General features: G+C 30.4%; 2 protein-coding genes, 1 long non-coding RNA gene and 1 pseudogene across 6 annotated transcripts; 2 read left to right on the top strand and 2 right to left on the bottom strand.

The window, feature by feature from the left end:
- The first annotated feature begins 369 nt into the window (after positions 1-369).
- LOC137001073 (uncharacterized) lies at positions 370-1,111 on the top strand. The gene is made up of 2 exons (XM_067359072.1): positions 370-597; positions 878-1,111. Exons 1-2 carry the CDS (start codon positions 370-372, stop codon positions 1,109-1,111), a joined length of 462 nt encoding a protein of 153 aa, XP_067215173.1.
- A 325-nt stretch (positions 1,112-1,436) lies between these two features.
- On the bottom strand, positions 1,437-4,447 carry LOC137001027 (uncharacterized; annotated as a pseudogene).
- Positions 4,448-9,912: 5,465 nt separating this feature from the next.
- Positions 9,913-11,767, top strand: LOC137001264 (uncharacterized). The gene is made up of 2 exons (XR_010891339.1): positions 9,913-11,348; positions 11,632-11,767. It is a non-coding gene; the product is annotated as an uncharacterized lncRNA (long non-coding RNA).
- A 1,774-nt stretch (positions 11,768-13,541) lies between these two features.
- On the bottom strand, positions 13,542-21,893 carry LOC105669186 (uncharacterized). Of its 4 annotated transcripts, XR_010891338.1 has the most exons (12): positions 21,633-21,893; positions 20,591-20,692; positions 16,597-20,209; positions 16,098-16,333; positions 15,838-15,984; positions 15,473-15,700; positions 15,325-15,387; positions 15,188-15,238; positions 14,875-15,107; positions 14,632-14,791; positions 14,342-14,551; positions 13,542-13,916 (listed from the first exon to the last, which is right to left on the bottom strand). XR_010891338.1 is itself a non-coding variant. In XM_067359819.1 (11 exons), the coding sequence occupies exons 4-11, from the start codon at positions 16,315-16,317 to the stop codon at positions 14,427-14,429; spliced, it is 1,227 nt and encodes a 408-aa protein (XP_067215920.1). In that variant the 5' UTR covers positions 16,318-16,333; positions 16,597-20,209; positions 20,591-20,692; positions 21,633-21,893; the 3' UTR covers positions 13,542-14,426. The 4 variants fall into 4 exon arrangements, 3 of the variants coding, with proteins under 3 accessions (XP_067215920.1, XP_067215921.1, XP_067215919.1); XM_067359819.1 differs by having other exon boundaries at positions 13,542-14,551; XM_067359820.1 differs by lacking the exon at positions 16,597-20,209 and having other exon boundaries at positions 13,542-14,551.
- Between the last annotated feature and the right edge of the window lie 1,975 nt (positions 21,894-23,868).

Here is a 23,868-nt window from a genome sequence, read left to right as displayed (position 1 = left end):
TTTAGTGCAGAGTAACACTATGTTATTACTACGCATGCGCGCGTGACCGCAGCGCATGCCCATGTCGCTACGCTCAGTCGGAATGACAGGTTTCGTAACCTGAAAAGTCATAAACTTTAAGAATTAATATCTCGCTTCGCAGGGCACAGCGACTTTTTTTTCTGTCAGATTCTTTCGTTTTAGACTAAAACGCGTCGAATGAGTGTATTTTTATCAATATCGGAGGTGAGGTAGCTATTTTGGATAATTACCTTTTTTGTTATAGCCAGAAGTGAGGGTCAGATCTCTCGTGCGAGAACGACACGCCAGGCATCTCCTGGACGGAGAACACGTGGTTCGCCACACGTGCACGTGTCCCCCGTCCAGGAGATGCCTGGCCGACAGCCCGTTGAGGTGGCTGCCCAACAACTTGTTCAGGCGCCCGTTCAGGTGCAGGAAGTCATCGAGATGCCTGCCCGACAACCCGTTCAGGCACCTACCCGACAACCCGTTCAGGCGCCTACCCGACAACCCGTTCAGGCGCCCGAAATTGTGACACAGAGATGGCACAACACACATGGTCAGAGAGCGCAACCAAAGCAAAATATTTTTTATAAGGTAATTGTTTCATATTTTTATGTATTGAGTATGCACGTGTTGCGTATACATGTGTGCGTGTACAATATGTGTGCGTGTACAATATATGTACATGCAAGATAGATAGATAGATAGATAAATAGATAGATAGATAGAATGAGAGGGAGAGAGAGAGAGAGGGGGGGGGGGGGGGAGAGAGGGAGAGAGAGAGAGGTGAAATTAGTTTTTCGATATATGTAATGTTATGTATCTTTTGCAAAGAATCAACAATTTAATACAAAAAAAATTGCGCGCGGCGCAGAAGAAGGCACAGAAACAGACGATTATAACACCTGCGTGGTATCCTGCACCGTGCGCTCCGTCGCATACTCCATCGTATGCTTCATCGCATGCTTCATGTATTCGAGCATACGCTCCACCGTATACTGGAACGTACGGTGTAGCGTATGCTCCAACGTGCCCGCCACCGTGCCCGCCACAGTATCCGCCACCGACGTTCAATTCATCATACAATCCATACAGTTATTATTGGTAAAACAGTCATTATTACTATTTCTATTACTGATAAAACAATTTTCTTATATAGATTTTTTTTTCTGACACTGCAATGCTTTGTGTTATTTTTGTGTTATTCTTGACACTGCAATTCTTTGTGTTTTATTTTTTATTTGTAATATAGATGTATCATTTTTTACATAATTTGTAACAATTTGGTACCTTTTTGATTGTAGTTTATTTTCGGTTAATTTTGGTAAAACTGTTTTTCGCACCGTGCGCAATTTTTTTAAATTATTAATTAGTTGCAAAATAAAACATACTTCCTCCATTCTATATTATAATATACATGTCACCTTTATTTTTGTATTGAAATTTCTATACATAAATAAAGACGAAATGTATACTATAATATAGAATGGAGGAAGTATATTTTATTTTGCAACTAATTAATAATAAAAAAAATTGCGCACAGTGCAAAAAACAGTTTTACCAATATAAAATTACAGTATATGCATTGAATATGGTGCAAAAAAAGGATAGACTTATAATTTTTATGTAATGATAAATTGCGATAATAATTGTAGTGATAAGCAGTGATATTTTATGTTATAAATAATAAACAGCGATAAGTCTGATAAATAAGGAATAATAGTTTTTTTTATGTTCTAATGTGTAAAAAATTATAAGAAAAATGTATTTTATATGGTTGTATGACAAAAAATTAATATATAAAAAATATATATTTAAATGTATTTCGCGAGAAAAGTATTTTGCAAGAAAAGTATTTCGCGAAAAATGTATTTCGAAGAAGTTATATAATATAAAAATATATAAAAATGTATTTTGCGAGAAAAGTATTTTGCGAGAAATGTATTTCGAAGAAGTTATATAATATAAAAATATATAAAAATGTATTTTGCGAGAAATGTATTTCGAAGAAGTTATATAATATAAAAATATATAAAAATGTATTTTGCAAGAAAAGTATTTCGAAGAAGCCATATAATATAAAAATATATAAAAATGTATTTTGCGAGAAATGTATTTCGAAGAAGTTATATAATATAAATATATATAAAAATGTATCTATAAAAATGTGCAAAAAAAAATAAAGCAAAGTTTTTGAATGTTTTGTAAATGATTACTCTTGATCCCTATAATTATGTATATTATAATTTTCAGCAATAGAAACGTTTCCTTGTGTCACACTTTAGCCACTTTTCTCTCTCTCTCTCTCTCTCTCTCTCTCTCTCTCTCCCCCCTTCTTCTCTCTCTCACCCTCTACATATATATATAAATATATGCAAATAATGAAAAATGTGTTAATATCTGTAGTGTATGTTTTAGACATTCTTGAACCATAAAATAATTACATACGTGCTGCATGTGTATATGTTAATAATATTTATCGTGCTTATGTGCTTTATAATAAAGATATTGAATTAAGAATTATTAAATTTATAGTTTATTTTTTAATAACCTATTTTTACATTAAATATTTTATTTTACTGTACATATTTCATTTGACTCAACTTGCAGACTGTTTGCTTATTTCAAATTTATATATAGATAAATTCAATGTGCGCAAAGTTGTGTATTAAATCAATTGAAGTCATTCATTAATTATTTACATAATATATATTGAGATATAATAAAGTGTAATATTGTTTTATGTGTCGTGTAAGAAAAACTGCAAATTAACATCTTATAAAATGAAACATCTTATAAATTTACTTCTATTTATGATATAAAAATCACTATTTTTAGAATATTTTAACTGTGTGTCTTACAAGGGGAGACTACGACGTGATACCAATCGATTTTGTCGAAACTCCGTGTATCGATAGAGTATCATGTCAAGTGTTTCAGGGTAAACGGATAAGATACACTTCTCAAGCGTTCGCGAGAAAATCAAGATTAAAGAATCCCAAGCGCTATATTAACACATGGCGTAGAGCATAAAATCGAAGAGCGCGTAGCTCAGCGGTTAAGTACTAGACTCGTAACGGCAACGTTGCTGGTTCGAGTCTCGATAATTTTTTTTTTTTTTTTTTTAAATTTCTTTCTACAAAGAAATGTAATTATTAATATATTATGAATATATTATTAATACATACACAGAAAATAAATGTAAATACATTTTATTCATTCATTGCATATTAAAAAAGCACATTTTTCTACATATTACGAAGGAAAAAATTAAATAAATGTAAATGTAAAATAATGGTAAATGGTCAGTGCTATACAAATAAATAAACATATAAAATTAATGTGAAACATATTTTATTCATCGGTGGAAGTAGATGGAACAGTACATGTTGAAGGATGATATTTATCATAAAAACAAGCGAAATAATAATTCGCACGACAATGTGCGCATCGTATGAAAGCTACATTTTTACAATCGCATGACTTCTTTAAAATATCTAACGGAAAACATACTTTGTTGACATTCATGAAAACTTCTCTCTTATCTGTTAATTTTGATGCAAACCATGCATATCGTAACATGTTTTCAAAAATGGGAGCAGACAGTGGTGATGTACAATTGCATGAATTTTGATGCAATCTTCACGAGACGCTATTTCACGTTTTTGTTCTATTAAAAATGAACAATTTTGTAGGCGCTTGATAAGATTTTTAACTTGTCTATCAAAGTACACATCACACGGTTGACATAGCGGTGTGCATTTTGGAGGAATAACTTTAATTGTACATGTTCCTACATTGTTATCATCTTGAAAAATGTCATCATATAATGCAGGATTTGTATGACCGCCCCACGAATCTATTAATAAAAGAAATTTCTCATGTTTCACATACGGTGATAACACTTCTTTTAAAAACTGTGTATACAGATATGTGTGAGTTTTCTGGACTTCGAGGATGTTACTATAACATTTTGAAATATTTTAACGAACTCATCGACAGCTTTTTTTATTTTTGGACCGAATGCACCTGTCGCTTCTTGTAAACATATAAATACAAGTGGTAATAATTTTCCGGACATAGTCATTGCATATTGTGCTGTGTACGAGTGGCTGATTTTATTGCTACTTTTATGTTGTACAAAAACTGCTTTCGCCCCTTGCGTTGAGAGAGTTCTATTAAATGTCGATTGATATTGACATCCTGCAACAAAAAATTGATTAGATACAATTTAAATGTATTATATTACCGATTATAAAGTAAAGTTACAATATATTTTACATTATTTTATAAAGAAATAAGTATTTACTTGTTTGACCTGTGTTGATGATGAAATCCTTATGAAAATTAGGAATTAATACTTGTGTCTGTTTCCGGAATATATCTGCTGCAGCCAATATCTCTTCTAGCGTGGCAGTTTCTTTTTCTGTTACATATTTTGATTTTTTATTGTTTAATTCTGTGCTGCTTTTTAAATTTTATAACCCACGGTTTTGATGCCTTAAAAGGAAAGTTTTCAAACTGACTTGCAGCACTTAACGCCCATTCTTGTAAATTTCTTGTTGTTACTTGTTGATAATTAACTCTGGCTTCCACGAAGCGATCATATGTCCATGAGTTAATGATAGCATACTTGTCTATAATTGTTCTTCCACGTTTTATATCTTCCTCCCATCGATATAAATGTTTCATGCTTTTTAAACGAGAGCATCCTTTTTTGTGTAGAGTTTTAAGAGTCCACTTTGGATGCTCTTTAACCATGTTGACGACTTTAATTTTATAATCCAGAGAAATATATTCCATTGATTTGTTTTCTTTTTCTGGTAACATATATTGTTCGGAGTCATCATCGTGTATTTCTTCAAATAGACCTTCCTCGTCATCAGGTTCTGCCATTATCAATTCTTCTGTTTCCACAAACATTTTACTGCCCAATATCTCAACGGTGGATTCATATAAATCTTCGCCAATTTGCATTGCCTTATGGCTAATTGTTCCAGAAGATTCTGGGGCCACGAGGTCATTTTCTAGGAGTAATTGCTCCAGATGTTTAATTGCATCTTTTAACCGTAATTTTGATTCCTCGCTATGAAGTGAATTACTGTCACATTCATGTTCCGACGAAGAACCAGGAACACCTTCCATTTTATTGTTAATATTCACACAAATATCACACAAAAATTTTCTCTACTGTCTACTATCGTTGCTAAGAGCAAAATGCGCTTCGATGCCGTACGTAACGGCCGAGCGCCCAATATGGGACAATCTGATTGGGCCTTTGCCGAATATGGGCCAATCGGAGTAGACTACGGAGTAGACTTGCAAAGGGTCCTTGCAAAGGGCCCTTGGTAACATAACGTTCTGTCTTCTTCTTTTTCTGTGTAACGGCTTTCAACTGCTTCACAAAACACGTTTCACATTTACTTGTATATAGCACTGATTTATCCGTTGTTTAAAAACAATCAATAATTACATTTATTTAATTTTTTCCTTCGTAATATGTAGAAAAATGTGCTTTTTTAATATGCAATGAATGAATAAAATGTATTTACATTTATTTTCTGTGTATGTATTAATAATAATATATTCATAATATATTAATAATTACATTTCCTTGTAGAAAAAAATTAAAAAAAAAAAAAAAAAAAATTATCGAGACTCGAACCAGCAACGTTGCCGTTACGAGTCTAGTACTTAATCGCTGAGCTACGCGCTCTTCGATTTTATGCTCTACGCCATCTGTTAATATAGCGCTTGGGATTTTTTAATCTCGATTTTCTCGCAAACGCTTGAGAAGTGCATCTTATCCGTTTACCCTGAAACACTTGACATGATACTCTATCGATACACGGAGTTTCGACAAAATCGATTGGTATCACGTCATAGTCTTCCCTTGTTAGACTGCATTCCAAAATAAAATTAAATAATTTATTTTACAAAGCTGTGTATAATAAATGTTACATAAAATGTATGTAGATATAATAAAATTTTACTAGTGTTTTAGATATTGTGCATGAAAAATGGAAGAAAATATACATCCTATACAATCACTGCAATTTGTGACATGATAATAACTATTTTAAATTTGTGTATAGATCTATGAGGAAGCTTTTTAAATACTAAATTAATTTTTGATACTAATTAAGTATTAATACAAAGTTAATTAATACTAAATATCACTCAATATCTCTTTATGTATATGCTATATAACAAGAAATAAAACATTTTCCTATTCATGTCATGTTAATGTTACAACACTAATTGTAATTAAATAATTCTATCATTTTGAAATGTAGTGTAAAGAAAATGTGGAGTCAAGATATATCCATAGTAATGATCATGTAATGAATTGTGATGATTTTATATGATGTAAAATTTTTTCCATTTTTCATGCACTGTATCTAAAACAATATAAAATTTTATTATATCTCTATATATACATATTTTATGTAACATTTATGATACACGGTTTTGTAAAATAAATTATTTAATATTATTTTCGAATATGCAGTCTAAAACACACAGTCAAGATATTTTAAAAGTAGTAGTTTTCATAGAAGTGAACTTACAAAATGTTTTATTTTATAGGATGTTAATTTGTACAGTTTTTCTTACATGACATACAAACCTATATTACATTTTACTATATCTGAATATGTATTATGTAAATAATAAATGAATGACTTTTTAATTGATATAATACACAACTTTGCATACATTGAATTTGTCTATATATAAATTTGAAATGAGCAAACAGTCTCTAATGTTGAGTGAAATAAAATACACAGTAAAATGAGATATTGAACATAAAAATAGGTTGTTAAAAAAATAACAATATATTCATTACATTGTTAATTCAATTTCTTATAATCTTTTTATAAAGCACATGAAAGTATTTTATTTATATTATAAACATATACACATGCAGCACATATATAATATATGCAATGAAGCATAATGTTGCATTGGTAGCCTGCGAACTAAATTTATAAAAATACATTTATTTATTATGAATAATATTGTTAACATTTAACCTACAAGATTGTATATGTCATAACACTGACTTTACCGCGCCTCTATCCCAAAATCCCGGAACTAATCTATAGCTCTTTTTTACCTTATTCTTCTATATTGCACGCATGCTTTGCATAAATCTGGAAAAGTATGGCATTTTGAAAATAAGTCTCTAAGCTCTATTTTTTTGGTTTTCCATTATTGTTTCATACGCTCTTCTTCGGCACACACCCTTGTTTTGCAGATTGAAGCAGTATAATTTTGATATAAAAGATGTAATTCTTTGAGGTGACATTGTCGGTAAATTTTCAAAAATTTTTTTTATTTTTTGGTTTAAATTTCACTAACCACCGAAAGATTAGCATGTGTACTTTACTTACACCAAAGGATTTGTAATTCTATCAAAGCAATAAAAAATGCCATACTTTCCAGAAAATTAGAAGTTTGGTCGGTAACAATATGACTTCAGCATCCCCTTAAGTCGAGCCAGGAGGATGATTGAGAATACTTTCGGTATATTAGCAAGTCAGGCAAATATATCGAAGGCCGATAATTGTTAACCCAGAAAACGTGACGTCAATGGTCCAAGCAACAGTTTGTTTACACAACTGGCTCCGAAAAAGCGACATAGACAAAACATGTGTCTGCAGGTTTGGTCGACGAAGATGCTCCGAATAGCCCAAATGGGTTTAGGCCAGGTTCTTCGCGAAGAATCATGGAGACTGAATGCGCATTTACAGATGTAACTCGATGTGGATTGAACACAAGTGCTCGCAGGTGCATAGCAATTCGAGATGAATTTCGCAATTACTTTAATAACGAAGGAGCAGTAGCGTGGCAAGCGGGTCGTTAAAGAAGAACACTGTGTTTGTCAGCGAATATTTTGATATTAAAAAAAAAAAAAAAACGTTTTAGTATAGTGACATTTATCATATAGATTGATTGGGGTGACACCCGTTTAGACACGTAACGATTGGACACCGCACGATTGGACACGTAATATTGGACACGGAACGATTGGACACCGCACGATTGGAAACCGCACGATTGGAAATCGCACGATTGGACACCGCACGATTGGACACCGCACGTTTGGACACCGCATGATTGGAAACGCACACTGCATGATTGGACACTGCACGATTGGACACTGCATGATTGGACACCGCATGATTAGACACCGTACAATTGGAAACGCATACTGCACGATTGGACACCGCATGATTGGACACCGCACGATTGAACACCGTACGATTGGAAACGCATACTGCACGATTGGAAACCGCACGATTGGAAATCGCACGATTGGACACCGCACGATTGGACACCGCACGATTGGAGACCGCACGATTGCTTGTGGCTAATGCTAAGGACCATTATACATGAAAAAGTTTTAGTTGTATTCGTAAGTCTGTAGGCAAATTAACTACTAATCAAAATTAAACATTTTCACAACATTTTCATAAAAATATTTGATAATAATTGATTCGTTTGCATGGGATATCCGACTGTGATATACGATGCATTGTAAAACAGGCCTTAACGTCCTAATGACTACGACTAAAATTTTTTACATACATTGATCTTTATGGGTCATTTTGCATAAGTATACTTTTAACCGTGATAAGTTGCTTATTTTAGTAATTTCAAATAATTTTTTTTTTACACATAAGGTATATCACTGTTATTTATAAGTGTTATTTACTAAAATTAAATAATGATCCAAGATTACAAATTAGCGATATTTTGTGTTCCAATTGTTAATTACTCTCTTTTACTTTCAATAGTACAACTAATTACCACATTACTGCTACAAATTATATATCACTGTGTCAACGTAATAACAGTGCTGTAAGAAATATGTATTTATAGTCTAAAATAATTATTTTTAATCTCTACATTAGTTGATTAATAAACTTTAATAAAATGTACATGCTAATACAACATTTTTAATCAAATTATAACCTGTACATGAAATTTTGCTTTTGAACATAATGCTTTTAATTTAGATCATTAAATGTCAAATTCATTTATCACATCTAAAATTAATCACATTTAAAAAAGTTAAGAGCGACATATCCTTGCATCTGTAGTAATTACAAATGAAATTTTTAACTGATCAAATATCAAGAGAGAATCTATTGACAAGGTATGAAATTCTATTAAGTGAGAGTTCTTTATTATTGTCTCTGTTTTTAAGAATTTTATGGAATGTTATGGAATTATCTGCTGTCACAAATTAAGTTGTGTTTATTAAAGAATCAACGTGCTTCTACAGTTAACGTATGTTCGTATGTAAAGTATTAATGTTCCTATCCAGTAAATGCATGTATGTGTATACTTTAAAATAGTCTGTAGGTTATCCATAGAATGCAGAGTAATATATTATCTACATCACAGTACTTAAAACTCAAACAATATGTGTTGTATCTGCTATATCTATGTATTTTTACAAATACATGTATGTAAGTGAAAATGTAATCAATTTAAGCCTTGAATTATGTGATATATATAGCATATCTACATAAAATATGACAACTGTCATACTTTATTAAATCTACTTGGATTAAGTCATTAGTTAAAGAAGCTTTTATGTGCATGGCATTTTCTTTAATTAGTCATAATGTAAGAAATTAATCCATAAAATTATAAATTTAAAGCTTTTGGATATGGATTACTAACAAGTAATCCATATCCAATTTTCCTACATTGAAAATTATCAAAATCTCATGTGGAAAGGATTTCTCCATGAAAAGAAATTAATAAGAGAAGTTTTTATTTTCTATTAATTATATCATTTTTTACTTGGGTCAGTTTTTATCTATTTTTTAAGAATTAAATTTATAAATAATTAGCCAAGAAAAGAAAAAAATTATCATGCTTGATCCAAGAAATAATAGTAAAAGAAACTTCAATGTTATTTTTAAATCATGTATTAAATTTTTATCTTTATTTTTCTCAAAATGTTCTTCATGTAGGTTGAATTATTTTTGTAGTCAATTAATAACTCAAAAATTTGTTTATTTATAAAATGGTAAAAGAAATTCTTGTTCAGAAACTCACAAGTATTTGACATCTGTCGTACTTAACAACGAATACACCATGTAATACATAGTATTAGTTTTTGAATGCAACACTTTAAAATACATGCTTTACATTTTAATTCATATATGTATATTACCTCTATAGAAAATAAATGTATGCCATCCTAAAATATTGTAACAATAAAAGAGACTTTAATATTTCAAGGAAATCTTTAAATTATATGGATGAACGCTGATATTTGCACAACATGTCACAAAGATTCTAATAGCGGATAAAATATTAAAAAAACTTTCGCTTAAAAGAATCTCATGTCTTGTTAATGGATTCTCTTCTAATACTTGATAACAGCTAGAGAGCTGCCTTGTAAATTATTTTGGATGCACAGAATATATGACTTGAAGCTCTTTTAAATCTGAAATAGGCATTTAATAATTTTAAATAGCACAATATATTTAAATTTCATATAAGCACAATAATTTTAATAGAACTTTATTAGCACATATCACTATACATACTCTATTAAGATTTAGTATGTAGGAAATCTTAAAACTTCTAAAACAGCAACTTGCATTGTAAATGACTTCTCTCACAGCACTAATGGATATTGCACAATGATATGTTTACCATCATATTGACACCTGTTATATTATCGAAAACAAAAATTAATTATTTATTGAAAGATATTGTTATAAATAAATTAATATAATCTAATAAATCACTAAACTTTTCTTATTAAAAAGTATTTAGATAAACATACAACACTTGCTTAAAATAGTGATATAACTAATTAAAATTCAAAGAATTTGTTACAAATATTAAATATAATTATTTTAACTTTTGATACATGTCTTCCTGATTATTTTATTTCCTCTTTTTACAAAGGCATACAAGCGCAATGTTATTTTGCAGAAATGAGGATATGGAAAGAATTTACACTGAGACGCTCTGAAAACAATAATATAACTTATTACAGGGCAATACAATAAGAAAGGTTAAAAAATATAACAAAATATAACACGTTATGCAAGGAATAGTATAATTTTTAATTATTTGAACATAACATACACACACTATGTAAAAAGTAGAAATATGCTTGCTGAGAAAATTGTTTGCACATATTCTTTAAAGTTACAACACTCCAAATTGTCACTGCGAGCTCCGTAATGATTATGACTATTATGTATCACATTATAAATTATATTGCATATTACGTTCTCGTGAGAGAGAAGAATCGGTTTCGACCGCGGATGACGATTATGTGTTGAGGAAACTGTTCGCCAAATCAAGTAATTAACGTTTAGATTTAATATTGATTTATTTATTAAATCCCATTTATAATTTTTATCTTTATAATACTTTAAGTACAAAAAGAATCAATCCAACTTAGTGGAATGCTTCAATATTAACCGATTTAGCAAAACACACATATTTTATCGATTTAGTATGTAAGCTAATATATAAATTTTATAGTTAATATTTAAAAGTAACAATTTCAATTATAATACATTTATTAAAGTCTATTTTACATATATACGTTCATATACATACATTTTGTATTTTATGTTTCAGCTGTCAGCTCAGCCTTTCAACACGAAGCAGTATTATCGAATGTCCGTCATAATGATGATGATGAAAATACAATGCAATATACTGTTGTACAATAAACATGTATACTATGAAATATTTAAACTTACATATGTAATAACTAATTTTGCACCTTATATCGCAATATGATTATTATTACGTATCACATATCAAATTACAACGCAATATAAAACAAAACGCAACGTGTTTTAATAAGGAAAACTATTGAAAAACTAATGAAACTTAAAAAAATAACATCCAGCAAATTAATATTCCTCTTAAAAATCGTGAAAATAACTAAAAATACTGTTGTACTATAAATATGTTATAAAATATTTGATTGAAACCAACATACGTAATAACTAATTTTGCACTTTATATCGCAGTATGATTAGAACTATTGTGTGTATCACATTACATATTACTACGCAATATGAAACAAAACAACGTGTAATAATAAGAAAAAGCTAAAGAAAAACTTATAAAAATAAAATGTAGCTAATTAACATTTTTTTAAACAAATCTATCATGTTAAAAGTTTCAACAAATAATTAAATCTTTTAGCTTAAAGAACAGGCTTCATAACACTAATACAACTTTATTTTGGAAAGTTTTTGGCTCATGTTGCTTTGATATTAATCCATTTCAGATATTTCCTTATTCCTCTTGTTAAAACAAAAATCGATGTATCTACAAATTATAAAAGTTTATATATAAATTAAATGTTATTCTTTAATCTTTGTTTTTGTACATTCTAATTGCCATATAATTATAACACACATATTAGTTATATGTTATATGGGCAATTATATATCTATGCTAGAATATATTATTAATGTATGTTTTATAAGATATGTTTAAAAAATATATAAGTCATACTTACACAGTTATATTATGGTGTTATTATAGGTATGTATTTACTATAAAGATTGTTGCAAGCAGGACATTTTTTTTGTAACAACTTTTGTATGCAGTTTTTGCAACAACATAAATGACCACATGGTATAAAAGCTATTTTAGATTTTTCAATTAAGCATATGATACATCTTCCTTCTTCATATAAACTGTTTGTAATTACAGTTGATTTTATGTTCTTAATAGATAAAAATGGTGTTTCTTGTTCGTCTTCCTCTATGCTCTCATCATTAATCCAATAGCCATAATCATCATAAGGAACGTCATAAATGTGTTCTACAAAAATAATTTTTTTATTTTATGTATATGTATATATGCTATGTATTTTATATATACTTATTTAATTACCCTTATTATCATCAATACTTTCTTCGGTATCTTTATTTTCATCAACTTCCGTAGCTTTTGCTGTTGATAAATATTAATATATACATACATACATACATATATATATATATATATATATATATATATATATATATAGATATATATATATATATACCCAGCAAACACAGATATATAACAACTATATTGCAACAATAAAACAGAATGTAACATGTAATGTAACATGTATGTTACATGTAATACAATTGTTAGTTGTAATTTCCCACTCACAGGCTTGTTGCAGTTCTATCACATAAATATAACGCGGTACTAAAATGCCACGTAATTGTTATATAAAATAGATATATCATGCAAATAACATGCAATATAGTTGTTATAAAACTGTTATTAGATTTGTTATTGAATAATTACATTCTTATTAGGTTAGGAATTAAATTAGGTTATTAGCCTGTAAAAAATGCAAATCTCAGAAATAACAGATCCGTGAATTAATTCTAAGCAAAACTAAATAAAATATTTTTGTGAATTAATATTTCATTTAGTTTTGCTCAGAATTAATTCAAAGTTCTGTTATTTCTGAAAGTTGCATTTATTACAGGCTAATAACCAAAAGCTATAATAGAAAAATCAAATCATAATTTGAAAAATATTTTATTTTACATTGTTTTTTTTTATTTTACATCAGTTTTATATTATATAATATGTACATTAAAGAGGATTGCAACATGTAACATTTTTTCACTAATTTAGCTTAAAGTTAACAGTAATTCTAGCATTAAGAAAAACATTTATGCACTTAAGATTATTTATATGTGACAAATAACTTTCGAATATAACATAATTGGAGGCCAATGCGGACTTTATCTCCAAAAAGAGATAGTCCCAGCACCCACTGGCTTAGATTCTAAAAATCTCGTCAGTGCGGACTCTGTCATTTTAAAATTGGCAGTCCCAGCACCCACCGACGTAATTGGAAGCCAATGCCCTCATCAAGTTTAAGCCAATGCGAACTGTATCAGGCAATTGATTTGTTATCTTACTTATAAATTTATTAAATAATAATTCTTCAACTATTAATAATCATTTCAATTAAAGAACGTAATGAATAACACTAACCTCTAAAGGACGGGAAGCCGATATATATATATTACTATGACATATACCTCAAAGTTTTAAATTGAAAACTTTAAAAATCGTTCGAAAACCATCCCCGTCCTCTAAGGGTTAAGACCAATAAGCATGAAAAAAAAATTAAGACCGATGAATAGGTTCAAACCAATTGACCAATAATTTTTAACCAATTAAAATAATTAATTACATTTATAAACAAAAAAAGATTAAGACCGATAAACAGGTTTAAACCAATTGACCAATAATAATTTTTAACCATTAAAAAAAAATTACATTTATAAACGAATTCGACGATTTAGTTTACCTCGCAGTATACAAAAAAGTTCGATGAGGCCAACATCTCTCGTAGAGCTTTGATAGCCATACTTCTGACTACTCCACACGTGTGTTTACTCCATTTCCTTCTCCTTAGCCTTATCGCTTCTTTCCTTTCGCTGCTTGGCAAAGCGAAACCATTCGCTGGCGATATTATCAAATTCAGTCTCTGTAAGACTGAACTGCGATGTTATTTCTCCTGCAAAAATTAAACACAATACATTAATGAAAACATTTAGAAATTTTTATTTATAAGTTTAAGAATATATATTAACATACCTTTTAGAATATTTATCACCTTTAAGTTAGAAATGCGAAAATTATTTCGTAACCCTTTCCAAGAACATTGCATCGCACATTCATTACTGAAGATTTTCTTCAGATTTCGATGTATGCTGTCCTTCGGATTATTTCCGCCGGTTTTTAAGATAAATTGTCTCTGTAACACAACAATGTTTATATACAAATTAAAATTTTAATATTATGAGATTAAACAATTAATAATAAAATTTATAAACTTACAAATTGCACTGCTATCTCCTTCGTACGTAATAATACCTTGTCAAATTCCTGTACAGCATCAATTGTTGTAAAAGGTAAGAATTCTTTCATTATTTCACAATCTTGATGTAGATCCGAAGCTCTTTGTGGATAGGATGTTTTTACAACATCCTCAAGTTTTTTTAAACGTTGTTTGACTTCTTTATGCGAAAGATTTAATACGGCTAGCATTCTTAATATTTGCTGTAGCATTTCTGCAAAATAAAATAATATACATAAATATACATAAAAACGTTCACAAATTTTAACATTATAAACAATCTTAAAAATTTACCTGTTATGTTTGAATTATTATCAGTTTGCAAATCATTAGTATTTTCAAATCCTAAAATATTTTAATAAATCCATTATATATAACAATAAAAATTTATTATGTCAATACTTTATTTATTATTTTTTTCAATAACGTACCTTCTATTATTATCGGTGTGTTGAGGTCTATATTACTTGCAACATGTGATTCCATTTCTCGTTCTGAAAATGTATTAACGTATTATTTTTTATAATACAATTATTGCGAATTATATATTATTATATGTTATAATTGTTATATGTTAACCTTGTTGTGCAGTTGCTGCCATAGCATAGTCGCTTGCGTTTGATATGGTTGGGATTGCGTTTGATTGTGATTTATTTAATATAGATGCATTTGATACGAATGCATTGGAAATAGATGCATTCGACATAGATGCATTTGATATAGATGCATTAGAATATTCATATTCTAAACTGAGCGTATCAGGATACAAGGGTGATGCTGATATTGCATTCGAATACAAGCGGCTTTCTGTAAATAAAACAATAAATTTTATTTAACATTTATAATTGTGCAAAAAAATCATTTAAGTATTACACTTTAATATTTATGTAATTGAATTATTAATTCAAATATTGATAAACATTAAATTTTCATATAATACATACTTTTTTTATTTGCACATGGGTCAGATTCTTCCTCACTACTGCAACAATTGAAAGGAATATGTTGCCTTTTCCCTCGTCCTAATCTTTCTTCATCTGTTGTTTCATAATTTGCATCTGATGCATTTTTCCGAGCGGATTCAAGAGATGCTGCAATGAAAAAAAGAAAGTATAGTATTTAGTAAAATCGTGAAAATGTTCAAAAATCTAATTTTGTATTATTTATTATGCAATGTAAGATATAAAAATCTTTAAATACTTACTACAATATTTTATAAAGTTCACGTCATATCGTTTCCACGTATTATTTGGATGAGCACAATTTGCTATTAGCGTTGCACAATTGGCTGTCCGTGGTGGCCACCAACATTCACGAACTATATTATTATGTTGAATGAGCCACAATATTGGAATTTCAGAAAAAGTTCCATCCGACAAAAATTTTACTACAGCGTAGTTTGTTTCTTTATTTACTTTGGCCATGATCTTTTAATGTAATCTAAAAAAAAAAATAACATCAATTTATAAGGTCTAGAGAAATAAAAATCTTTTTACTAATTTTATCATATTTTGATTGAGAAGAATTTATTCATAAAATTAATAAAAGTTTCATATTTCCAAATCGTCAGTTTAGGAATAAATAAAGCGACATAATTGGACGATTCTCTATGTTAATAATTTTAATCGAATAATTAAACTTTTTTCCAATTTTAAACTTTATTATATAAATGTTACTAAATCTTTGCTATTTTGTACACTTACCTCAATACCAAATAGTGCCCTTGTACATAAATCCGCTAGATATATTCAGTGTTTATTTGATAAACACGAAAGAATCAATTTTAATTTTGAAAATTTTTTATAGTTCATTATTAACGTTAAAAAACTTCTTAATTCACATTACCTTTATATGAAACATTATAATACATGCAATCAAATTTATTGCATCTAATTTTCAATAATTTACGCTGCAATATATCACGAGTGCAATAAGGATACAGGACAAAATTCAATCTGAGCAGTGAAAAATCTATCTATGCTTTCATAGAGTTTAAACCAGTGCGGACTCTATCTCCAAAAAAAGATAGTCCCAGCACCCACTGGCTTAGACTCTGAAAATCTCGTCAGTGCGGACTCTGCCATTAAAAAATTGACAGTCCCAGCACCCACTGACGTGATTTGAAGCCAAAGCCCTCATAGAGTTTAAACCAGTGCGGACTCTATCTCCAAAAAGAGATAGTCCCAGCACCCACTGGCTTAGACTCTGAAAATCTCGTCAGTGCGGACTCTGTCATTTAAAAATTGGCAGTCCCAGCACCCACCGACGTAATTGGAAGCCAATGCCCTCATCAAGTTTAAGCCAGTGCGGACTCTACCTCCAAAAAGAGATAGTCCCAGCACCCACTGGCTTAGACTCTGAAAATCTCGTCAGTGCGGACTCTACCATTAAAAAATTGACAGTCCCAGCACCCACTGACGTGATTTGAGGCCAAAGCCCTCATAGAGTGTAAACCAGTGCGGATTGTATCAGACAATTGATTTGTTATTAGAAATCATCCTTATAAATTTATAAATTACAGTTTTTATAAATGTAAGACCAATATAGAAGAAAAAATATTAAAACCAACAAAAACCGATGGAACTTTGACTAATAAAGAAATATTTATTAATGTAAGACCAATATAGAAGAAAAAATATTAAAACCAACAAAAACCGATGGAACTTTGACCAATAAAGAAATATTTATTAATGTAAGACCAATATAGAAGAAAAAATATTAAAACCAACAAAAACCGATGGAACTTTGACCAATAAAGAAATATTTATTAATGTAAGACCAATATAGAAGAAAAAATATTAAAACCAACAAAAACCGATGGAACTTTGACCAATAAAGCAATATTTATAAATGTAAGACCAATATGTTGAATAAAAAAAATTCAAGACCAATAATAAGAAAAAAATTTGAGACCAATAAGCATAAAAAAAATTAAGACCAATAAAAACCGATGGACTTTAACCAAATAAGAAATGTTTACAAATAATGGATCAATACGTACAGATCAGTCATTTAAAAAAAATTCAAGATCATAAGCATAAAAAAATAAGAAAACCAAGAAAAACCGATAAACCTTAATCGAAAACAGTGTATTTCTGATTATTTCCGCCGGTTTCTAAGATAAATTGTCTCTGTAACACAACAACCTTGATATATAAATTCAAATTTTAATGTTATTTAAGCATAACAAGAAATAAAGACCATGACCTATATAAGCATAATGAAAAATAAAGACCGATAAAAACCAAAAAACTTTTATTTGATATGGTATTGCAATTAAACAGTATTTTCTGTTGCAGTAAGTAAAAGCGGAATTGTGATGTAAGAGCCTACTTCAGAAAGATTTTTAACTTTCAAACATTTTCTGGTTATTCGTGTTACTGGAATTTTAATAGTATTTGAAGTCGTATTCTTTGCAATTTGAAATATGCCAAGTCTTTCTGAAGGACATGGTGTTGTGAAAAAAGAAGTTGGATTTAAAAAACACTGCGCAAGAACAAATAAAACATTATTTTCTTCAAATATTTCTAAAATAAAAGCCACCGACTTGTTATCTATTAAAACACAATTATCAATTTCATTTATACCAATTTTGAAATTTTGAAATTGTAGATAAGAAATTCTGTTGTTTTTAAAAATAATGATTGGATATTGCATAACGCGGAACGGTTGGATTGGAAGCTGTGATTCTTCGAATATACGATTGGACAACTCTTCTAAAGGTTTTCCGGATTGGTGTAATTTTCGTTTTATTTTCTGCATATAATTTTCGTATTTGAAACAACTAAAATTATCTAAGCAACCAAAGGTTTGTACATCTTTGGCTATATGAAGCAAGTTGTGAACATTATAAGACAGATATTCATCACCGTAGATATTACCAAAATTAGAAACAAACCATATTAACAATGAATTCGCATAATCATTGAATGAAATACATAATTGAGGATCAGCCAATATCCTTACAGCAATGCTAAGAGTAACAAAGTGATTGTAACAATACGGAGATAGCACAGATTTCATAACAATTATACCCGTGTATAACAAAAATTGACGGAATTCCGTTGCCTTCCATCTGTCTACATCATTTAAAGATCTAGGTTTTCTTGAAAATTCGGATGAAATGCAATATTTTATCGCTAATAAATCATGTGAAACGGAATCAACATCACCTGTTACTAATCTGACATCTTTTTTTCCTCTGACCCATAATTGCAACATTCGTTTCATAACACCTAAACAAACAAGATGCATATAATCCAATCCAATTTGCAATACCATGTCAATTGAAAGTCTCTCTAAAATAGAATCACCATTATGATGTTCGGATTGAGTCCGATTTCTAAATGACTGATCTGTACGTAAAGCGTTATTTGTTTCTGGAAAAATCACTCTATTTCGCACAAAATCACCTTCTTGAATGCATTTAGAACATGCAAAATATCCCGTATGACCTTTTGTACATGTAATAAATGATTTTGCTGGAGCATCACATACTATTGCATTTACAATAACTACATATTTTTTATTGGAAACAATTATACCATTTTTGGAAAGTAATACCAATTCATCGACAAAGTTTGCTAAGAAATCATTGCAATTATTTGGTTTGCACATACCGTGATAAACTCCAATTATAACTGGCAACGTATATATATCAATATCTTGAATAGAAATCATTATTGGCCAGAATTGACTACCAGAACTTTTTGAAATTGGCAACCCATCAACATTAATATTAATCTTAATGTTATTATCATTAATAAAATTTGAATACATTTTTATTGATCGTTTCAAACCTGATGCAAGACCAAAATGGATATATTTACCACTGCCCAGCGAAATAAAAGTTGCAGATGTATTGCGTGGTGTTTTAACTAAAACCCTAACATCAGTAGGCAATTCAACGTGACCGTGTTTCCTCAAAATTTGTAGTAATTTGTTTGAAGTATTATGTGATATACAACGCTCAATTATGAATTGTTGTAAATCTTCTGTTAAAGTTGTACCATTATTGCATTCGCTATCTGTTGAAAAACTTTCCTGCAATTCAGAGTTATGCTGAACATTTTCGTTATCTGACAGCAATTGTGCTGATAATTCATTATTTTCGTCTTCATCTTGGGAAATGTTAATTTTAGACGTTTCAACACTATTAATCATAGTTGTTTTTGTATTTGTCATTGCACTAGACGCCTCATCCAATTTAATTAAATGCAAAGTATTATAATTAAGAACTTTATTTAATTCGTGATTTATTAATTGATTCTTTCGCCTTTTGCATAAAAACTGAATATCTTTAGGCATGATGTATTACTATAATAAAAAAATAAAAAAAAATGATAAACAAATATAAAATATATATATATATATATACAATATTTTCAATTATAGATTAGTATAGATTTGTTGTTAGTACTAATATGTCAGTTATTAAATTATACAAAGTATAATTATACAAGTACAAAGTATTTAACTTTTTAGTAACTTTGTAACAACTTTCTTAACAATTTTTAATTTTCCATTTGCTCTTATAATCTTTGAACATCAAATTTTCAACATAAAAATATTAAAATTGAAATAGATTGCAATTTGCATAAGTTTCAATATATAATTTTGTAAATATTATAAAATATAATCTAATATCGTATCCTAAATATATAATCTAAATATCGTAATTATGAAAAAGTTACTTACCAACAACGGAATTCTAATCGTGTCCCAAAGTCTGCACCGCAGTTAACAGTTGCCAAAAGTTTTAAATTAGTTTACAGCTCGCTGTTTATCGCCACTGTAATACTGAAAAAATTGAAGATAATTATAGCATTTAATCTTATTAATACATAAATTTATAAAGAAATATATAAAAATGCATACGTATTTGACACGCACAATGTGAGAGACGTCTAGCATTTGTTAAAAAAATAACACGTATGAAAAACTTGAATATCAAAACAAAAGCATGTAACACACACGTGTATGCAAATATATACAGAGTGTTCCAGACTTATCGCAATACCCTTGAATGTCAGATTTTGAGATTATTTCTGAGATGAAAATGTAAACATCAAAATTAATGGGTGTTACGATAGATATGGAACATCTTGTGTGTGTGTATTTAAATCAAACGATAAGTATAAATAAGACAATGTAAAATTCTAAATAAAGATGATAAATATTTTTACAGACTCTAGTATTATAAATAACAATTTATCAAGAACCAAAAGATGATAAATCCTAAACAAGACAATGCATTCTTGACACAAAAAGAAAGCTTCATTAAGGGGTATAAACAGGGTAAAATTTTGAAAAAATCGATTTTTCAGGCCATATATGAACAAGAATATCAATATTCCCTGATTTTATTTAAGCAACGCATACGATCAATTTGCTGTCAACGAGGCAAAAACAGCTGTTTAAGGTTACCTCTTGTAAAACAGCCTTAATTATATTATACAAGGCTATAAAAATTTGTATATATACTTGAATATTAATTGCATAAAAATACCATTAAAAAAATTACCTGACTTTATTATATATATATATATAATACTCGCACGCTCCATTATACCGTGTCGTGAAAGGAGAAAAAAAAGTATCATTTACGTATCATTCGATTTACGATCCATTAGTTATTTACGTATCGTACTTTTACGAGGAACTCACGTTTCACGGTATAACGCCGTGTATATAAGAAGATAACGCGATCATAAAGAAAATATTGCTGTCGTTTACAAACCAATTGCAACGAGCTAACTAGACGACGAAAGATTCTCCTCCAATCCATCGATGAATTTGGCACGCTTCTCTTCCACCAACAGTCAGTCGATGTATATGTCTTTCTTGGTGCTGACGTCGATCAATCTTAAGCCGAGCATGGTGTTAGCAGGAGAGAAGTGATCAAACGCCGGTTCGACGACCACCGAGACGAAGTTCTTGTCCAGCACCAAGTCCTTGAACCTCACGCAATCGCCTACCAACCAGTCGTTGTTCATTGATTCTATTCTTATTTATTGTAAAAAAAAAAGAAAGTTATTGCTAAAACTCATTGAAAAAATAATTCAAGTCGAGTTCAATTGTGGGAAGAGCGCTTTTCTCTTACCAACAAGTTTCGCCTTCACTGCCTGATACGGCAATCTTAGGAACTCGCTTTTCAACGGCTGCAGACTACTGTGTTGCACTATCGTCACATCACCGAAGTCACAGAAGTACACAGACACTTCATTATCGCTGATAATATTGGTAACGTATATACCCTGAAAAAAAATCAAGTGAGTTAATTGAAAAACTATTCTTTCTTCGCGTAACTGTAAAATGATGTGTGTATTATCTATATAAATTTATAGATCTATAGACAGAGATGTGCGAGATCGCATACCTGTACCAGTCATTGTTGAATATCCCCGCGTAGAGCATGCCCTTGCTGACAGTTTCCAATGGTAGACCATCGTATGTGATGTAGCACTTTTGCAGATCTTCCATCATTGCCTGGAAAAAGATAAAATTCCGATATAATGATTTATTTTGTTTGACTGCTTAAGCTTCAACATAGGCAAAAAATATATGCCTTTGTACGTACTTTCAGCTCATTCGCATCATTTAATGGTTGCACGTTAAAGTGTCCCGAATGTGCGGCCAACGTTATGTGAACATCAAAGTACTGGCCGATATTCGAAATCGTGGGCGGGTTCAATTTGCCGACAGGCTCGAGAGCACGAGAATTCTTGCGTTCCACGCGTTTCTTGGTCTTGATATTATTGTTGCTGTCTTCGTTGACTCTGCAAATGTAATGATAAAGCGTTTACGATCAAGCTTAAAAACTAAAGAACGCAAGAGCAGTGGAACAGAATACAAAAAAATATGAAACACAAGTCAAATGTAACAGACATATCCCTCTCTAAAAAAAAGGCATATTATTATTTACTTTTGAAGTTTCTTTTCGTTGTCATCGTGACGATTATCGATCGATTTATCTATTGTCAAGTTCGCGTAGATGATTTCATTTATTATCGATCGGTTGTCAGAGATGATTGCGTTTGACAGTTTGTAAGAAAAGAAAAAAAGGCGCGCGCTACACGTGCGCACGTATGTCCTAGTTATAAAATATACAATAAAAGACACAACAATAAGACGATGCATTCTTGACACAAAGAGAAAGCTTCATTAAGGGGGACTTCTATCTTGTTAGGCAAAAAAAAATCGTTTCTTTTTTGTATTTTTTAAAAGGCTGGGACTTCGAGAATGTCTCTAAAATGGCACAAAGATACGAATACTTACTTTAATAGCTGGCTGTCCAAGTTCACTGCTTGATTAATGGAGGCCAGTATGTTATTCGGTCCGACTCTTTTAAATATCTCCACCACCGGGATTCCACCGGATGCTATTCTGATGACTTTCGTCAAAAGCAGATCCGTGTCCGAGACTAGCTCGCGGAATCTGGCCACGAGCTTATCGTCGTACATCGTCGCAGTAATGATGTCCAGATAGATTTGTGTCGCCCAGATGCGTCACCTAAGCAGGAAGGATGCAGAATATCTTCTCCAAGGGATGCAGCAAATTGGATTTGTACTGCTCCTTGTATCCCTCGTCGATGAAGAAAACCGTGACGAGTCCGGCCTCGGATTCTATACATTGGACTCGATGCCAATAGTCGTCCTCTTGAACGGTCTAAAAATGGCCGATGATCCTGCTGACGCCGAGGTTGATTCCTTCTCATGATTGTAATGCTTCTTCATATCAATCACCAAAGCACGCGTGCGCAAGTGTCGTGTAGCTCTCACGGTCCAATTGCGCGCGTACAAGCAATGCACGCGGCGCAATAAAATGTACGAGCCAATCGCGCGCATAGAAGACAATGCGCGCGCTGTATACCGTTAGTACCGTTAAATAACCTAATGTAAATAACGTAATATTAGCTATTTACATTAGAGTCCGTATCCGGTTTCTGCTAATGACTAATAAATCCCGCGTAATTG

The sequence above is a fragment of the Linepithema humile genome, chromosome 7 (assembly GCF_040581485.1).
Source record: "Linepithema humile isolate Giens D197 chromosome 7, Lhum_UNIL_v1.0, whole genome shotgun sequence".
NCBI classification, from domain to species: Eukaryota; Metazoa; Arthropoda; class Insecta; order Hymenoptera; family Formicidae; genus Linepithema; species Linepithema humile.
Note: the sequence above shows the minus strand (reverse complement) of the source record. Positions and strands in the feature narration are given on the sequence as shown.